The 20458-nt window shown below is 42.5% G+C and overlaps 1 protein-coding gene across 1 annotated transcript in view; it reads right to left on the bottom strand.

Moving 5' to 3' along the window:
- The window catches only part of fat4 (FAT atypical cadherin 4), a 75107-nt gene that overhangs the window by 11822 nt on the left and 42827 nt on the right, over positions 1-20458 (bottom strand). The window contains exons 7-9 of the mRNA XM_056769772.1: positions 6062-6242; positions 5133-5383; positions 703-5052 (exon numbers count right to left, since the gene is read on the bottom strand). Coding sequence (XP_056625750.1) covers positions 703-5052; positions 5133-5383; positions 6062-6242 — 4782 coding nt within the window. The remainder of the gene's footprint in view (positions 1-702; positions 5053-5132; positions 5384-6061; positions 6243-20458) is intronic.

Below are 20458 nucleotides of genomic sequence, written 5' to 3'. Positions count from 1 at the left end.
TGAACACACACTGCACTCATTTATTCTGATCACAATCTTAATGACTCTTGAAACCAAACGTCTGTTATCACTCCATTTAAAAAACAAAGTGAAAACTGCACCTGCACAAACACACACACATCTCACACACACACACGCACACACAGACATCTCACATGCACGCATGCACACACTTATCAAGCACGCACGCACGCACTCACACAAACACGCACACACACACGCACGCACGCATGCACACACACAGACATCTCACACACGTATATACAGACATCTCACATGCACGCATGCACACACGTATCAAGCACGCACGCACGCACGCACTCACACAAACACACGCACGCGCACGCACACACACACACACACAGACATCTCACACACACGCATTCACACACGCATCACGCACGCACAGGATGCTGAAATACACCTTTTGTAAACAACTGTGATGGGAAGGACTTTGAGTTATTTTAAGTACAAACAACACAACGCATGCAGTGAACTGCGAGTGGTTTCTGAGATTAATCATCACTCTTCATTACAGTAAACTGATGTTCATTTCTTCAGCGCTGTGTGTTTGAGTCAACTCACACCTCTAACTCACACACACATGCTAATATTTGTCTTGGCCTTAAACTCTCACAGAGCGCGTGACCTCTGCCTCACACGTGTGCTCGAGTCAAATATAAAAGTGATGACAGACTGTACCTGAAAATCCTGATTTGCATAGGCAGTTAAATCCTCCGGGGAAATTCTGGCACAGCGCTCCATTCTGGCAGGGATTTGAAAGGCACTCGTTGACGTCCCTCTCACACGCCATCCCGGTGAACCCCTCGGGACAGGAGCAGGAGAATCCACCCACCAGGTTATGACATGTTCCTCCGTTGTGGCACGGTGTGGGCTGACACTCATCGATGTCCATCTCACAGAGAGCTCCGGCGTATCCGGGTCTGCAGTCGCAGGCGTACGGCTTCAGAGGACCATTTGACACGAGGATGACCGGGACGCTTTCCTCCGTCTTCATGACCGGCTCCACTGCCAGACGTCGTTTACAGCGGCCTCCGTTCTGACACGGATTGCGCGTACATGGATCATAATCCACCGAATCAATCTGAACTCCAGTTTGTCTGTGGAGAATCTCTCTGATGCTCTGAAAGAAGGTAGCCACTCCGCTGGGATTGACGTACTGTCCGTGACTTCTCTTGACCGCCATCATGAGGAAAGTGCTGTTGTTGAGTTCAAACAGACCGTAGATGTGAACTCCAGTGCCCAGACCGGCCAGCTGAGAGTTGGCGATGCGTGAGAAGCTGAGGTAGTGATTGGTCAGAAAGTCAGCGGCGCTTTGAGAGGCCAGTCGGATGAGAATGCTGTTGTCCACAGTGGCGTTGTTAAAGGCGATGAAGAAAACACGCACGTAACTGTTAACAGCCTCGTGAACGCCATCGCTGCTGCGCACCGTTAAATCGAAGGTGCCGTCCATGGAGCGAGCCACTGATTTGAGGTCACAGGTTCCTGCGGGAATGTTGAAAACAGAAGGTGCCGATGCAGTCAGAGAACAGTGAAACCTGTCCTGTACGTCTGGATCCTGCGGCTTCACCACCCCCAGAAATCCTCCAGGGAACAGATTTCCAAAGTAATGGACGTAGATTTCAACAGAGCGAGACTCGGAGGGATTATCATTCTGATCGTTGACTTTAACGTGAACAGTTCCTGTAGAGGACATCTGAGGAACACCCGAGTCTTTAATCACCACGGACAGATAGAAATCACTGATGTGCTCACGGTCGATCTCTCGGCTGGTGCTCAGCTCTCCTGACGTGCTCAGACTGAAGTAAGAGGAGGTTGTGCTGATGAGACTGTAGGAGAACGGGCCTTGATTTGGAGCGAGGTCGGGATCAGATGAGCTGAGAGTCATGACGGGTGTTCCCGCTCTCTGGTTCTCCATCACCTCTCCAGTTGTGCTCAATAACGTGGGTCCATTATCATTAATGTCCTCCAGAGTCACAATTAAAGTGGCGGTCCCGGTGGCAGCCGGGGAACCTGAGTCCACGGCCAGAAGAGTGAGATTGTACAAGGGAACGCTCTCTCGGTCCAGTTCTGCGGCCACAGACACCTGTCCCGTCTTAGGGTTTATACTGAAAGTGTTTCTGTCACTGTTAGAAGCGATGGCGTAAGTGAATCTGCTCCAGCTCGGGACCGAATCTGAATCCTCGGCGCTGACAAACGTCACCAGACCTCCAGGAGCCAGTCCTTCATTCACCTGAACATCATAAAGCTCTTGACTGAATACAGGAGGATCATTGGCATCCAGAACTGTGATGTTAACCAACACTTCATCAATATCTGCTCCTCTGATGCTGCCCGCATTCTTCGCCAGGACTCGCAGAGAAATCTTTTCTTCTTTTTCCCGATCCAGAGCCCCAGAGACGTAGATCTGACCTGTGCTTTTATTAATGCGAAAGCCCTTCTTTCTGCTTCTACCGAAGATCAGATAATACACCACGCCATCTTCTCCTAAATCTCTGTCGCTAGCAAACACTTCTCCAATCACCGTGCCTTTAGCCGCCGCCTCCGACACCTCAAAGTAATACTGTTTGGAAACGAACCGTGGGACGTACTCATTGGCTCCTTTCAGCTGAATGTTGACATAAGCAAAACTGCATCGCTCCTCATCTGGAACATTGAAGGCTTTGACTGTCAAGTGATAAACCTGTTTGGCTTCATAGTCCAGAAATCCTTGTGTACTGATGATCCCAGTGTTTGGATCGAGGATGAACAGATCGCTGTCTGAGGACTGGATGACGTACGCCATCAGAGCGTTTGCCCCAGAGTCTTCATCTGTGGCGTTCATTTTCACCACAGTGGTGCCGCTGGGAACGTTTTCCTGTACGACCGGGAAATACTCAACAGGGTGAAACACTGGAGAGTTATCATTGACATCAGTCACGTGAATATAAACCGTAACATAACTGCTCTTTGAGATCCATCCTCCATCTGTTGCCGAAACTCTCAGCTCGTGTTTCTGTTTCCTCTCATAATCCAAAGGTTTGGCTAGAGATAACACCCCCGTCTGTGTGTGGATAGAAAACAAGCCGTCATCATTCCCTGAGGAGATGTTGTATGAGATCAGACCGTTCATCTGCTTGTCTTTGTCTTTATCTCTGGCTGAGAGAGTGCGGATGGCTGTGCCCACACTCAGACTTTCAGACACAGTGACCGTCACTTGATTCTGAGAGAATTCTGGAGTGTGATGGTTCTCTTCTGTCACAATGATCCTGACCGTGGTCTTTGCCGAGAGAGGAGGGTTTCCTCTGTCACTCGCTGTGATCTGGAGCAAGTAAACTTTATTTGTGTCCGCCGTGAGCGAGGATGCTACTGAAACAGATCCGTCTTGTTTATCCAAGCGGAACTTACTGGAGCTGTTCCCTCCAGACACCACGTAGTGGATTTCAGAGTTCAGTCCAAAGTCTTTCTCATCACGTGCTGTGACTTTCAGAAGTCTGGTGCCGACCTTTACACTTTTAGTGACGGGTGTGAAGTAAAAGGCGGATTCAAACGTGGGTGGGTTATCGTTACTATCAACTACATTCACAATAACTGTAGTTTCACTCATGAGTGGCTTGACACCTCGATCCGAAGCCGTAACGATGAAACTGTGGCGGTTCACATTGACATTACTGTGAGCGCTTGAGTTCTGATATCTGAGCGGCTGTTTAATGAAGATCTCACCAGACGTGGAGTTGATTCTGAAATACTCGGTTTGGGATCTGATGAAGTAGAATATTTTCCCATTGAATCCCTCATCTGGATCTGCGGCAAACACTCGGGTCACGATGGATCCCACCTCCATCAGCTCGGGATAGTCCAGGTAATATGAGGGTTTGCTGAATCTAGGAGCGTTATCATTCAAATCCGTCACGAAGATGGTGACATCAGTGCTGACCGTCCATCCTGAATCGTGCGCCGTGACTTTAGCGATGTAATGAGCGGTGTCCTCTCGGTTCAGAGGTCTGCTGATGGTGATGTCACCGGTGCTGGGGTGAATGATGAATGGAAGGCTGGTGTCACTGATGGAGTATCGGCTTATTGCGTTGGCACCAGCGTCTTCATCTGTGGTGGTTACCCTGGTAACGGTGAAGCCCACCGGTGCGTTCTCGGGAACAGTAGCGCTGAAGATTTTGGAGAATCTGGGAGCGTTGTCATTGACATCCAGCACATCGATCAAGACTCTGACGGCAGTGCTTTTAGGAGGACTGCCTCGATCAGTTGCCTTCACTCTCAAGGCATACTGAGCCACCTTCTCTCGATCCAGAGGACGCGCACTGCGGATCTCACCTGTTCCCCGGCTGATGCTGAAGCTGTTTTCTTTGTTTCCATCGACGATGGCATATTCCAGCTGTCCGCTTGGTCCGTCGTCTCCATCAACCGCAGAAACGATCAGCACACGCTGAGCTGAGAGGTTTTCTAGAATCTCGGCGTGAAGTGGCTCTCGATCAAAAACAGGAGGGTTGTCATTAACGTCCAGCACTGTGATCTCCATTTTCTCGTAGGCCGAATAAGGAGGGAAACCCTGATCTCGTGCCTCGATCCATAAAACGTACTTCTGAATCTTCTCGTAGTCCAGAGGAGTTTTTATAGACAACTCTCCTGAGAGCTGATCGACATGAAATGCCTGATCGAGGTTTCCACTCGCGATATAGAATGACAAAGCACCCGCCCTGGCTGATGTTCCGGTCACCGTAGTAACAACAGTGTTTATGGGCTGGTTTTCTGGGAAAGTAAAGGTTTTCTCTTTGAGTCTAATAAGGGGAAAGTTTCCTCCGGTGACGAAGCGAACGGTGACGGTGGTGCTGTCTGTTTTAGGGTTGACGCCTCCATCTCTCACGTGGACGGTGAAGGTGACCTCTGAACTCCCAGAAAGCTTTTCACTTGCGATGATCGCACCTCTGATCGGGTCTATCTTGAACTTTTCTGAATTTCTGCCGGTGAGTGAATAGTGAAGCTGAGCGTTGGAGCCTGAATCTTCATCTGTTACTGTGACGGCAAACACCAGCGAACCTGAGAACGACACAACAAGAACACAGTTAGATACGAATCAACCCAACGTTAACCACCAGCACACAGATGGATAAACACACCTGTAGAGGTGGAGGCAGGGATGTGTGTGACGTATGGATGATGATGAAAGCGTGGAGGATTGTCATTGACGTCAGACACCACCACAGACACGCTGGCAGAACTGGACAGAGGGGTGGGCTGTCCGCCATCCATCGCCACCACCAACAGCTCATAACTCGCTCGTGTCTCTCGATCCAGCCGAGAACTGGTGATGATCAGACCTGTAGACGGGTTTATGGAGAACTGACCGCCCCCACCGCTGAGACTGTAACTGTCAATCAAACACAAAACAAAACAGAAGAGATGATGGTACAGAAGACACCCTTTTATCTTACAGACCCAATGATTCCAGTTTACCGTGAACTAAAACACATGTGACAGCAATGACAGTCATACATCACTCAATCGTGTCTAGAGACGGATTATTGGAGCTCAGCAGAAGCGTCTTGATGAAAAACATCAATCGTGAGCGTTTCATTTCAGACGTAAACTCATTCTGACAGCAACATGAACACATGGCAACTTCATTGCGTCTGCCAGACGAGAGTTCCACAAATGACAGAACAACGTGCGAAAAACAAGCCTGAAACGATAACATCCCGGCACGCAGCGTCCGTTCAGATGCGGAACATGATCTGTGAGAACTGTGCTGTTACTGAAGACCCTCGCTGACCCGCCCGACGGCCTCTGATCTGTCTGTCACTGCTCATTTTCATCTTCATTAGCATGAGTTTAGAAGAGAGGAACATGTTGTCCACCCGCTTCATGAGCTCACAGGCGGAGGTCACACATGACTGACAGGAAACATTGTGTGATAGACAAACTTCTGCTGTCACTGTGATGCAGACACACACACTACCATCACACATAAGTCTACTTTCACAATGAAAGAGAGAGAATCTTATATAAAATCTTGTTTGTGAAATGTGTGTGTGTGTGTGTGTGTTACCTGATGACTCCGTTGAGTCCGTCATCAGCGTCTGAGGTGTTGAGCAGCAGGACGTCTGTGCCGGTGGGAGCATCTTCAGGAATGCTCGTATGGAAAGACATGGAGCTGAATGTTGGAATATTATCATTGACATCACCGACCAGAACTATTACTGTCCCAGAACTGCTTAGAGACGGAGAGCCTGAACACACACACACACACACGAGTCAAGTCATGTTTATATGGATATATTTTGCATTGCTGTAATGGAAATAGTTGAGAAAATAATTAATGAGGGGAAAAACAAATATCAGATTGTCACCAGTTCTTTTATCATTTCAATCATTGACCAACAGATCTCAGTTCAGATGTGTGTCGTGTCCCTTCAGCCGCCGCTCCACAATGCTCTGGAATGTGTCAATATATATCTGTGACGCTGTGAGAGGGACACGACTTTATAGATGTAATCTTGCTTTTTAAAACAGTGAGACACACAGCAAACATTTGGCAGACAGAGAGAGAGAGAGAGAGAGAGAAAGAGAGAGAGAGAGAAAGAGAGCTATTTTCAGCAGAAATTAAGCCCACTGCCGGTGAGGTGAAACCGCTCCAATGAGTCTGCAGGGATGAAGTCAAATGAAGAGCAGATGACAAAGAGCTACAAGTGAAATTCTCTCTCTCTTTTTCTCTCTCTCTCAATGAGTGTGATTCAAATTAATTTGCGGAACAGTACAGAAACATCATAGGGAAAATACTGCTCAGAAAAAATAAGAGAAGAGAAAAGACACATCAGCAGAATCCAGCACTACAGTTTCTGTGTGTGTCTGTGTGTCTGTGTGTCTGCTGTAGATTACAGTGATTAATAACACATGTTTTATAAGCCGTTAGCACACACGCTCACTTTGTTTTAATCGTCTCATCCTCACTGTAAAGACAAAGAGATTAACACCAGGAAACTTCTGTTCATTACAGGCTTACATTCACTACTGGGACTATAAGTTAACTAGTTTCCCAGAGGAGTGGAGAGAGAGAGAGAGAGAGAGAGAGACAGAGAGAGAGACAGAGAGAGACAGAGAGAGAGAGAGAGACCGAGAGAGAGACCGAGAGAGACAGAGAGAGAGAGAAAGAGAGAGAGAGAGAGAGACAGAGAGAGAGAGAGAGAGACCGAGAGAGAGGCCGAGAGAGAGAGAAAGACAGAGAGACAGAGAGAGAGAGAGAGGCCGAGAGAGAGGCCGAGAGAGACAGAGACAGAGAGAGAGAGAGAGAGAGAGAGAGAGAGAGAGAGAGAGAGAGAGACAGAGAGAGAGAGAGAGAGAGACCGAGAGAGAGGCCGAGAGAGAGAGAGAGAGAGAGAGAGAGAGAGAGAGAGAGAGAAGCTCTCTCTCTCTCTCAAGAAGAGAGAGAGAGCTCAAGAAGCTCAAACCTGGCTGCAAGATATGTCAAGTCCTGCCACGACCAAAGAACAACCAGCACAACACAACACAACACTGACAGGACAACACACACAAACTGACACTGTCACCCTCATTGAGAACTTTAATTAAAACTCTTTTTCTGTTTATATTGAGATGTATATATATATATATTTTTACTTATAGACTTTTAATTTTATTCTATCTTATTTTTGATCTTAATCTGTATTTCTGCATGTTTATATTTAATCTTGTGCTTTGGCAATGTAAATTCTCTTTTATCATGCCAATAAAGCTCCTTTGAATCTTGAATCTTGAATCTTGAGAGAGAGAGAGACCGAGAGAGAGACCGAGAGAGAGAGACAGAGAGAGAGACAGAGAGAGAGACAGAGAGAGAGACTGTGAGAGAGGAGATGTAGAGACAGAACAACACTTCTTCATCAACTGCCCAAACTATCAAGACATTAGAAGGAAATTCTATCCCAAATTTGAAATCAATTGCCCCGACTTCAGGAAATTAGACAACAATACACAACTGCAATATTTATTAGGAGAGAAACAGGATTGTGTTTTACTAGCAGCACAATACATTGATGCCTGCCATAACAAAAGGGAGGAGTCGACCAATCAGTGATGCGCTCACAAACGTACACACACACATATAAAATGTTTTTGTTTCGTTTATTGGTTTTGTTTCTTCTTAAATGTGTATTGTTTGATGTGATGTATATTTTTTTTTTCATCTGTTCTAGATGTACTGTACATGTTTTAAATGCTTTGGCAATACATTGTAACAATTGTCATGCCAATAAAGCACATTTGAATTTGAGAGAGAGAGAGAGAGACCGAGAGAGAGAGAGAGAGAGAGAGAGAAGTAGAGAGAGAGAGACGTGTACTGTCTCTCAGATCATTTCAATAACTCTTCAGTTTAAGTGAATAACTCTTATAATGACACAGTCAGGCGTTTCATATTTTGAGCTGATGTTGCAGTACATGTCACTACTTCTCTGGTGTTTTGTTAAAGCTCAAAATATAACTGTTTCTCTCTCACAAAAGTATTGTTTCACTTCATAAGACATTTCTTAACCCACTGGAATGAGTCATTTAGAAGACTTTTATGGTGGATGCTTTCTGGACCTTCAACATTTTTTAGTTAAACACTGTTGTGTTTATTGTGTTAACCGGATGTAAACATTTTGATCAGACAAACGATTTAAAAGGTAAGTTTTTATTCTTAATTTTGTTTTAATTGATAATTATAATAACTTAATAATACATTCTTAGATAACTAATAAATCATACATAATTTTTGGTTTTGCTGTATGGTAAAGAAAATCTGCGATACATGTGTGTTAACTCACAGAGCATGCTGACATGTGTGACCAGGTGAAAACTGTCGGGTTGCAGATGTAGGCGGGTCTAACTGTTAACAGGCTCCAGACTGTCCCCACAACATGTAAACATGTTACTTTATTCAATCAAAACTAGCCAAGCAAGTAGGACTGCGATTTTAATTTGACGGAAAAATGTTGTGACGTAAAAAACTTTGCTTGTGTTTTTATGCTTCTTATTTATATTACTAAACTGTCTTTATATTACTAAAATCATTATATCATCTAAATCAATAACATGCATGCTAGACCCTATACCTACAAATCTACTGAAAGTGATGCTCCCAGAAATGATAGATCCTCTTCTTAGCATTATTTACTCATCTCATCACTTGTCTCATAAGCATATAATGTGGCTGTTATAAGGCCCCTTTTCAAAAGACCTAGTTAACTACAGACCTACTGTACTGAATATCCATTCTACATTTCATTTCTCAACTCAATCATGCTCCTTCATCCAAAGGAATGACATCAATGATCAATGGGTCAGTTGTGGTCTAGTGGTTAGAGAGTTGGACTCCTAGCCAGAAGGTTGCTGGTTCAATTCTCAGTGCCACCAGGAAATGACTGAAGTGCCCTTGAGCAAGGCCCCTTACCCCTGTTTGCTCTGCAGTGATAGCTGCCCACTGCACCCTCCTTGTAAGTCGCTTTGGATAAAAGCGTCTGCCAAATGAATGAATAAATGTAAATGTAATGAAGAATTCCAGTCTGGATTTAGAGCACATCACAGTACAGAGACTGCTTTGATCATAGTTACAAATTATCTGCTATTGGCATCTGACCGAGGTTGTATCTCGTTATTGGTGCTTCTAGACACTCTTAAATAGACTTGAAAATGACGTCAGCATTAATGGAATAGTTTTGAAATGTTTTTTTATGATTAAATGGTAATTATCAGACCGTTTTCAATTTGTTGCAATAAACAACGAGGTGTCATGCTAATCTCGTATCCTGTACGGTGTACCATAGGGCTCAGTCTTAGGGCCTCTGATCTTCACACTATACATGCTTCCTCTAGGAGGTATAATAAAGCAACATGTGGTTAGCTTTCACTACTTTGCTGATGATACTCAACGTTATATTTCCTCGAAGCCTCACGAATTACAGCAGTTCAACAGAATAATGGATGTTTCAATGGAAGTTTTTTTATTCATAGTCGATATAAAAAACTGGACGTGTAACTTTTTATTACTGAATTCGGACAAAACAGAAGTGTTACTCATTGGACCGAAAACCGCCATACGTAACAATCAAGAATACTGATTAACTATTGACAGATGTTCCATAAAACCCTCATCATCAGGAAAGAATCTTGGCGTTTTATTAGAAAGTAATCTGCCATTTGAGACCCATGTTGCCAACACCTGTAAAACCCTGTTTTCTTATCTTAAGCATATATCTAATATGCTGTCACTATCAGATGAAGAGAAGCTAATTAATGCATTCATGCTGTAACTAGATTACTGTAACGCATTATTACGTGGCTGTCCTGTGGGCCTGTCATAAAAACTCCAGCTAGTTCAAAACGCAGCAGGTCGAGTTCTTACACAAACTAATTTTAGCACGGTTCTATCAACATTGCACTGGTTACCTATTGAGCACTGCATTAACTTACAAATCGTACTGATGACCTATACAGTCCTACATGGTTTAGCTCTTCAGTACCTGAGCGAACTTTATTACCTTCCTTCACGTGCATTACGCTCTCAGGCATCCTGTCAGTTGGTAATACCTTGAATTTCAAAATCCAGTGCAGGTGGTATCCTTTTTCTATCTAGTGCCTAAACCTTATAATAGTGTTTCCTGTACTGTCCGGGAGGCAGACACACTCAGTTTAAATCTAGACTAAAGACGCATCTTTTCACCTTTGCATAAACTACACCTCCATAATATAAATCCTCTTGAGGGTTTAGACTGCATTAGTTAGATCAACCGGAAGCAGGTACACTTCCAACAACAGAACAGTACTCTTCTCTTGGCTGTCTTGTCTCATTGTCCCGAGGTTACCGCAGCCAGCAGGATGCCATTCTTGATGGTAGAGCTTAGAGAGGGAAGCGGCGGCCTGACAAGTCCTACACAAAATTTCAACTACTAATAGATTATTCATGATAATATTAAACATCAGCTTTAGAATTTAAAGTTTATTGATTAATAACACTTTTAGATGTAACATTCTCCTTATTTTATTTCATATTACATATAGGAATTTATAGTGCGTATAATATTTGACCCGTGTTTCTCTCTTTTATCTTAAATGTGTGATTCTCTGTGATAACCACGTTATGTGTGTGTGTTTAATTTAATATTAAAATCGTATCAGTTAATGGTTAATGTTCGGATGATGACTGTTAGGGAAACTAACCGAGATGAACATCCCTAGGTAACACAGAGAATAACAGAGAAAAATGATTATTCATATTCAGAGATCAAACTGTATAGCCCTATTCAGACGGATAACAGTTTCTCGTAGTGACATAAGTTATTTTCACCATTTACAGGGTACATTAGTGATTTTATTGCCGTCCGAATGCAGAATGTCTGGGTTTTTTTTCACACCACCCACGGAAAGCTCCCCGGCCCAATTGTTTTTTGACAATCACCAAGGTTGTGTGGTCATTTAATTTCTGTCTGAGTCGTCATCTCAGAGTTTATAACAGGTTATCATCCCAAAACATTTTTTGTTAGTCCGTTCAGATGCACTGAAAAGCAGCATAGAGTGTTTCTCTTGAGGAGGTTCAGGGATTGTAGTGTCTGATGCATTAATAATATCCTCAGTGTCAGCACAGACAGACACACACGCAGACCTCAAGCCCTTCTCCCAACAGAGAAACAGTTCACAGACGGCGGTGAACACACCCTTTTGGTTTCTTTACTTCACAAGTGCACAATGTTTTGTGGTTATCGTGGATCTACGCAAAAAAATGTAAACATTTCTCCAATGATATCATGCTTGTTTGTATGATCACCAGATGATGAGAGTTTTATACGTTTCGGATGTTAAAGTGATTTCGTGTGCACACACAACATAGAAGTTCACATAAGTTCTCTGTTGACATAAGTCGGCAAATGCTTTATCCAAAGTGACATATATTACATACATGACACTATCCATTTGCTGAGTATGTGCAATCACTAGGATCAAACCCATGACCTTGGTGTTGCTAGCGTCACGCTAGCTACAGAAAAGTGTTCTGAGATCAGGTCTGCTGCGACAGCACACACGAGCAGATTCACACGTGTGTGTACATGTCATCAATCACACTGACACCTGATTCACTTCATCCATTTAAAACTGCTGGCCTACACATACAATCCTCTCTCTCTCTCTCTGACAACGCACACACTCACACACACACACACACACACACAGGAGTCGTGTCCTCATGCCAGAGCTCCAGTGTAAACATGGTTGTGTGTGTTCACCAACATTTCCCTGCCATTGTTTCTGCCTCGGACGCAAAGCATGTTTTTACTCTGAACGAGTTCCAGACGCTTTGACTACAGGAAGTGATGTCATTACCTGTTTACAAGCATGACATTGGGTGAGTGTTGGCAGCAGATCTCAAAGACAGACTGACCGACCCTGAACTCAACACACACACACGTGTCTCATGTACATCTCTAGTCCCTTAAAGTCTCTGATACTCTTACAATGCCAAAAAACATTTGCATGTGAAATAAATGACCTGAAATATGACAGATACTGTACACTCAAATACTAAATCAATGATAAAACGCAGAATACACCGGTTTTCTAAGCGAAACTGACACAAATCTAAAATAGTCTAAAAGTCACAGTTCAGATGAGGTTGTGTATGAAACTGACCTGTGTATGTGTGTGTGTGTGTGTGAGTGTATGTGTGTGTTTACATGCCGAGGACACACACATCTAAACTGTATACATGCACTGGCTCAGGAATTTCACAGCATTTCTAAAGTGTTTAGCAGATAAATCATGCACACCAGTGTGTGTGTGTGTGTGTGTGTGTGTGTGTTCAGTGAGATTAAACACAATACAGCATTCATGTATCAATCTGTGACAATTTATCAATTCATTTCTTCATATATTATATTCTCTCTCTCTCTGTGTGTGTGTGTTCAAAGGAGTGAATCAGGGTCACAATAACAGAGGAACATTTCACACTAATAATCAAACACACACTTATAATCTCTTACAGTGGCCTTCAGGTGGAGATACACTTTCATTTCCTATCAGAACACACAAACAAATCCAGCAAAGATTCACTTCACGCTACACCTTTGAAACACATACACACACACAAACGCACACACACCACGTTTTTCTGATTTTAAATGTATTGGTGTAGTATGTGTTTAAGTAAGATGATCATTTTATTTCATCCTGTGAACTACTAAAAAGATTTCTCCCAAATTTCAAATAATGATGTTGTTTATCTTTGCATTTATTTGCAGAAAATGAAAACTGGAGAAACATGTGAAAGTAACAGCAAAGAAACACATCAGATTCACTTTTAACCAACACAACAGTCACATTTCCACAAGTATTTAGGAACAATGTTGTAGTAGAGTAGGCGGGGCGAGACCGTGGTTCGAGTCCGGTGAGTAATTGTGAATAAGCGCCAGCTGTGCGCACACCGGCCTCGAATCTTTTAGGAGATAGGGAGCATATAAAAGGAACGAGCGACCGGACCGTCGAAGAGAGAGGACCGGGCCCGAACATGTTTTACGTTTGTATTTATATTTATATTTGTTGTTTATGTTATGTCGCCGGCGATCGTCCGTGAGGGGCCGCCGGCTGTTATTATTTATTTTAAAACTTTGTGTTTAATGTTTGCCAGTTCCCGCCTCCTTCCTTCCCTTTTTTGGAGATTTTATTACAAATGTCAATCTAATTGTTTAAATGATAATCTAGATTTTACTCACACTTCTCATGTGTCTTGTCATGCTGTCAGTCGTTCACATTGCTGTTGGATGACTTTATGTCACTCCTGAGGTTTGACTTTGTGGGAATTCAACAGACAATGGACTGAAATGACTACAATATTCATATCTAATATAATATAAAGCATTTGGAACGGTCTCTTTTATTCTGTGGCTATATATGAAGACTTTGGTTCTAAAATTAGATAACTCCTTGCCTAAATCAAAACAAACCAACTGTAGTGTGATTGATATTAATTGTAATACACAATAAAAAATCATATATATAAATATATAGACTAGGAATAATCCACTGCTTTTAATTCACAACGTGGATATTAATAAAAAAAAAGAGAGAGAGAGACAGAGAGAGAGTGTGTGTGTGAGAGAGAGAGAGAGAGAGAGAGAGAGAGAGAGAGAGAGAGAGAGAAAGATAGAGAGAGAGACAGAGAGAGAGAGAGAGAGAGAGATAGAGTGAGTGAGTGAGTGAGTGAGTGAGTGAGAGAGACAGAGAGAGAGAGAGAGAGAGAGAGAGAGAGAGATAGAGTGAGTGAGTGATAGACACTCTGATAGGCCAGTTTTACACATGGATAGAAATCAACAAGACCATCACTTCAACAGATAAGAATATCTTCCTGTGTGCAACCTACATCCCTCCAGCAGAGTCAGTTAGGGACTTCAATGAGAACAGTTTCACAATCCTGGAAGAGGAGATCAACTACTTCCAGTCACAGGGCAATGTTCTGATCTGCGGTGACCTAAATGCCAGGACAGGCGAAGAATCAGACTCAGTTCACTCCAAAGGAGACAAACACATTCCAGGAGGAGATGCCCTTTCCATACCTACTCACACACAAAGACTGAACTACGATAAAACAACAAACAAAAATGGATTAAGACTTCTCCATCTTTGTCGCACACTGGGTCTGTACATGGTCAATGGACGACTACGAGGAGATTCATACGGCAGGTACACCTATAGTTCTAAACTAGGTAACAGTACGGTAGACTATTTCATCACGGATCTGAATCCTAACTCCCTCAGAGCGTTCACAGTCAGCCCACCATCACCATTGTCAGATCACAGTAAAATCACTCTCTACCTCAATAGATCCAAACCTAACACAGAGGCATCAAAACAAACTCACCTCCATACCCTAAAACAAACTTTCAGGTGGAAACTAAATTGCGAAGATACATACAAAAGCAAAACTCGTGAACCAAAAATTCAAATCCTACTGAATAAATTCCTCGATACCCCATTTCCACACGATAGTGAAGGTGTAAATTTAGCAGTAGACAGGATTAACCAAATTTTTACAATATCTGCAACACTATCTAACCTAAAACCCACTAACACAAAATCAAACAAAAAGCCTGTAAATGAGAAATGGTTTGATAAGGAGTGTAAAAACCTTAGAAAAGAAGTAAGAATTCTATCAAATCAGAAACACAGAGATGCTGACAATGTAAACACACGCCAACTCTACCATGAAAAAGTTAAACAATATAAGGAAACACTAAGGAAGAAAAAGAAACAAGATACACAAAACCAGATAAAAGCAATTGAACAATCTCTAGAAACAAATCGCTTCTGGGAACATTGGAACACACTTAACAAACCCCACCATGAAGATCTTCCCATTCAGAACGGAGACGTATGGATAAAGCACTTCTCAAACCTCTTTAGTAAAATAACCAAGAACCATGAACAAACTAACCTACACAACAAACTATGCACTCTGGAGTCAACAATTAAAGATTACCAAAACCCTTTAGACTATCCAATTACACTCGCTGAGCTGGACAAAATATACCAAAACTTAAATCCCAAAAAGCAAGTGGTATCGACGGTATCCTAAACGAGATGATTAAACACGCAGACCAAAAACTTACACTCGCCATCCTCAAACTGTTTAATATCATCTTAAGAACAGGTATATTTCCCACAATCTGGAACCCAGGTCTCTTAACTCCAATCCATAAAAGTGGAGACAAATTCGACCCTAATAATTACCGCGGAATATGTGTAAACAGTAATCTAGGTAAACTCCTCTGTAACATTATTAACAGCAGACTTATCCAATATCTAAACAACCAAAACATTCTAAGAAAATGCAAAATTGGTTTCCAACCCAAATACCGCACATCCGATCATATATACACTCTTCATACCTTAATTGACAAAGAAACAAACCAAAAGAAAAGAAAGCTCTACTCATGCTTAGTTGACTTCAAAAAAGCTTTTGACTCAATCTGGCATGAGGGACTTTTTCTTCAGTTGATTCAATGCGGCATCGGAGGAAAAACCTACGACATCATCAAATCAATGTACACCAATAACACATTTGCAGTTAAAATTGGCAACAAGCACACAGACTTTCTCTCCCAGAGTCGTGGAGTGAGACAGGGCTGTAGTCTAAGTCCTACACTATTTAACATTTACATGAATGAATTAGCTGGAGCTCTAGAACAGTCACCAGCACCCGGCCCGACCTTACAAGACACCGAAGTGAAATGCCTCCTGTTTGCAGACGATCTGGTGCTGCTGTCACCCACAAAAGAGGGTCTACAGCAACATCTGGACACCCTGCACACTTTCTGCCAAACATGGGCCCTATCGGTTAACCTTAAGAAGACTCGAGTCATGATATTCCAAAAAAAGCCCAGTAGCCAAAATCAACATCACCGTTTCAAACTAAACAACGTGCCCCTAGAACACACCAAGAACTACACATATCTCGCTATAAACATTAGTAACACCGGAAACTTAAGCAGAATTAGGACTGTATCCTCTAATCATTAAAATACAAAAAAGAGCTTTAAAATTCTACACACACCTTAAGAACAGCGACACAGACACACTCCATCACAAAGCCTTAAGTCATCAAGAGCTGAGCCCAGAGAGAAACCCCTTCATCCAACTGATCTCACAACTAGCTCTACAACCCCAAACATGCCCAAGTCAACCCCAAACCCCAGCCAGACTAAACCAAATGATGAAAAGACAAAAAGAGAAATATGTCAAACACTGGACAGAAGCAACAGCTCAGCAAAGTAAACTGGAATGCTATCTGTCACTAAAGAGAGAATATAAAGTCTCAGAATACCTCACAAGCGTATCAGACCCTAAACTAAGAAAAGTGTTGAGCATGTACAGACTCAGTGATCACCAGCTCACTGTAGAGACGGGCAGACACAGACACACATGGACACCGAGAGAAGAGCGACTGTGTCCACACTGCACACACAATCAAGTGGAAACAGAGCTGCACTTTCTCCTCTCCTGTCCCAACTACACACACATCAGAGAAACATTCTTCCCCCAGTTTACAAACTTACACAAAGACTTTGACCAGTTTCAACAAAAGGACAAGATCTCATACATACTGGGAGAAAAGTCAAGAAGCTCAAACCTGCTGCAAGATATCCTGTCAAGTCCTGCCACGACCAAAGAACAACCAGCACAACACAACACAACACAACACAACACAACACTGACAGGACAACACACACAAACTGACACTGTCACCCTTATTGAGAACTTTAATTAAAACTCTTTTTCTGTTTATATTGAGATGTATATATATATAGATTTTTACTTATAGACTTTTAATTTTATTCTATTTTATTTTTGATCTTAATCTGTATTTCTGCATGTTTATATTTAATCTTGTGCTTTGGCAATGTAAATTTTCTTTTATCATGCCAATAAAGCTCCTTTGAATCTTGAATCTTGAATCTTGAGTGAGAGAGACAGAGAGAGAGATAGAGTGAGTGAGTGAGTGAGAGAGAGAGACAGAGAGAGAGAGATAGAGTGAGTGAGTGAGAGAGACAGAGAGAGAGAGAGAGAGAGAGACAGAGAGAGAGAGAGAGAGAGAGAGAGAGAGAGACCGAGAGAGAGGCCGAGAGAGAGAGAAAGACAGAGAGACAGAGAGAGAGAGAGAGGCCGAGAGAGAGGCCGAGAGAGACAGAGAGAGAGAGAGAGAGAGAGAGAGAGAGAGAGAGAGAGACCGAGAGAGAGGCCGAGAGAGAGAGAGAGAGACAGAGAGAGAGAGAGAGAGAGAGAGAGAGAGAGATAGAGTGAGTTCTTTAGACAGTTAATTAAACTCCAGTTAACATTGAGAATGAGATGTTTGTGTGTGACGATCTGTTGCCCTGTTACTGCACCACAATGTGTGTGTGTGTGTGTGTGTGTATCTGCTAAACCCTACAGTATGGGGACAATATGTCCCCACAAAGATATATATATCCAAAATCCAAAAACCAAAATCAAACAGAATTAACTTATTTTAATCTAAAAGAGCAGAAAGTGTTGTGTGATTGTGAAGTTTAGAGAATGTGATATACAGTTTGTACAGTACAAAAACCATTGTGTCTATGATAAAAAACATGGAAACCAAGTGTGTGTGTGTGTGTGTGTGTCAGAGCCATGTCTCCTTCTGTTCTCTTACTGTATGATGTGCCCTCTACTGAAGACATGAATGTGAACCGGATCTATACGCTTGAAGGAGAATGTGAGAATGTGAACAGACGGAAGAGGTTTGTGAACTCACGGCTTTAACACTGTTTATTCACATTTATTAAAGAGGCACAAATCCCTCAGACACACACACACACACACACACACACAGAGACTGTTTGCCGTGTAACTTTCAGTGCTTAGAAGATAAAGAATGTTAATGACTGTGGGTGGGTTTAAAGACTCAAGGCTTTTCTGTTTTCTGGCACTGAATGGCTCTTTAAACACTTCCAGAAGCAGAACTCTGAGCCGTCCATCAGCACATCTAATGAGTTCATTTGTGAGCTATGCACACCGTGTCGTTTCTTCCTCAGTCCTGTAACGTGAAATCTCTTCAGTAAATTCTTCATGGCTTTCTATGTGATGCTTTTTCAGTAGGATATTAAAATAAACATCAGAGTGTCATTGTTCAGGTTTTACTGTGGTAAATGTCGAGTCGTTCGCTCGTCCGGCAGAACGCAGCCAGAGAAAATATCCTCAGATGAACTTCAGCAGACGTCTCATGTGCTGCAGTATTTTTATCTTCTCTACTGTTTCTCACTGCAGCTCATTTTCTGTTTGCTTTTTACTGGAATGTCCACATGCACATGATAAACTCTGTGTGTGTGTGTTTATAGTGTGTGTGTGTGTGTGTGTGTCTGTGGTTTGGACAGAATCAGCGTGCTGCTGCTTTTACCTTCCTGTTGTGTTTGTTTATCTCACAAAAGCACAAACACTCTCAAACATCAGCAAAAACACATTTTCTCATCACAAGCATCTGATGTCATAACTCAGGACACTTTCTTCTAAACCTCATTACACAAAAATCAGTTTACAGAAAGAGTAGAATGCTATAAAGAAGGATGTCAATCAAAAGTGTGTCAGACGTGAGCAGGGTGTGAGTCTCTCTCCTCAGGAGGATCACAGGACACTGCTGAAAAACTCTCTATTTGCTCTCCATTCAGACTCTTTCTTAAAGATATAATTGAAATATTAAAGAGGTCTCATATGTGATTCTCTCTCTTTCTGCCAAGCACTCCATGTTTTTCCTCAGAAACTCTGCCAACATCTTTCCACAGAGTCCAGAACAGGCCTTCACATTCTCTCTCTCTCTCTCTCTCTCTAGTAAAGCAGCTTTTACTGCTGGCCCCTCCGCCACACTCCACAGGAAAAACACACATTTCCAAATAATGACTGCAGCCTGCCAACATCTCTCTCTCACAACACCAACCAGCTGCCAGAGAGAGAGAGAGAGAAATGATATGGAAAGATATTGGGGAGAATTCCAGAGACAAAGAAAAACTGTGAGGTCAAAGGTCAGGAAAGTGAGAAGTACAGGAGAGGATTCCTGAATGCCACGAGTTACACACAACTTGTACATCACAAACCATGACACGCTGTTCAATCTCTAATGCTAATCATCATTTTCTAACATCTCTCGCTCTTCTACTCTCAAAATATACTGTCACCTTCTTTCACTTTAAAAAAACTGAAAAACAAATTCTCATGATTATAATCCAAATGAAACCATGTGTCTTACAGGTACAGGAGGAAAACCAGCCTGTTAACTGTTCTCAGGGTCATCGAGAGGGTGGAAAACAGTCATTAAAAACAACATTATCAACATTATACATTGATTCTAGAGAAAGTAGTGAAATTATAAAGTGACGAATATGTCTCACTCTCTTCACTGACATCAATTATCAGAAATAATGGCTTCCTTTAGCTGTCCCAAGAGAGAGAGAGAGAGAGAGAGAGAGAGAGAGAGAGAGAGAGAGTCTGGTGAACGTGTCAGTAGGTTTGGGGAAGACGCTCTGCCCTGAATCACACATCCACTGGAGTTGGAGGAATGGGAAAGTCATTGAGGAGGTCCAGGAGAGCTCGGCCGGATGGTTTCAGTCTGCAGATTTCTCCAGATTTGACATTACAGCACTAAAGCCTTTTTAACTACATCTTGTCAGATTCCTATAGAGTTGGAAACGTCTGGAGGATTTTTGGCAGAGAGCGGCACAAACATACATAAACATGAATAAACATATGCAACATTAATCATGTTTTATTTATGATAAACGTTTATGCTGCTGTCTCAGATATGAGTGATTATTCCAGAAGAAAGAAAAGTCCACTGCCAAGAAACAAACTGAGAAAACAAACTGGTCTGAAATCAGAATTTTCTGCTTTATCACGAAACCAGAGGAAGTCCAGAAGACCTGAG

Source organism: Triplophysa dalaica, chromosome 16, assembly GCF_015846415.1.
Source record: "Triplophysa dalaica isolate WHDGS20190420 chromosome 16, ASM1584641v1, whole genome shotgun sequence".
In the NCBI taxonomy this organism is placed as follows: domain Eukaryota; kingdom Metazoa; phylum Chordata; class Actinopteri; order Cypriniformes; family Nemacheilidae; genus Triplophysa; species Triplophysa dalaica.
The sequence above is the reverse complement of the archived record's forward strand: the minus strand, read 5'-3'. Positions and strand labels throughout refer to the sequence as shown.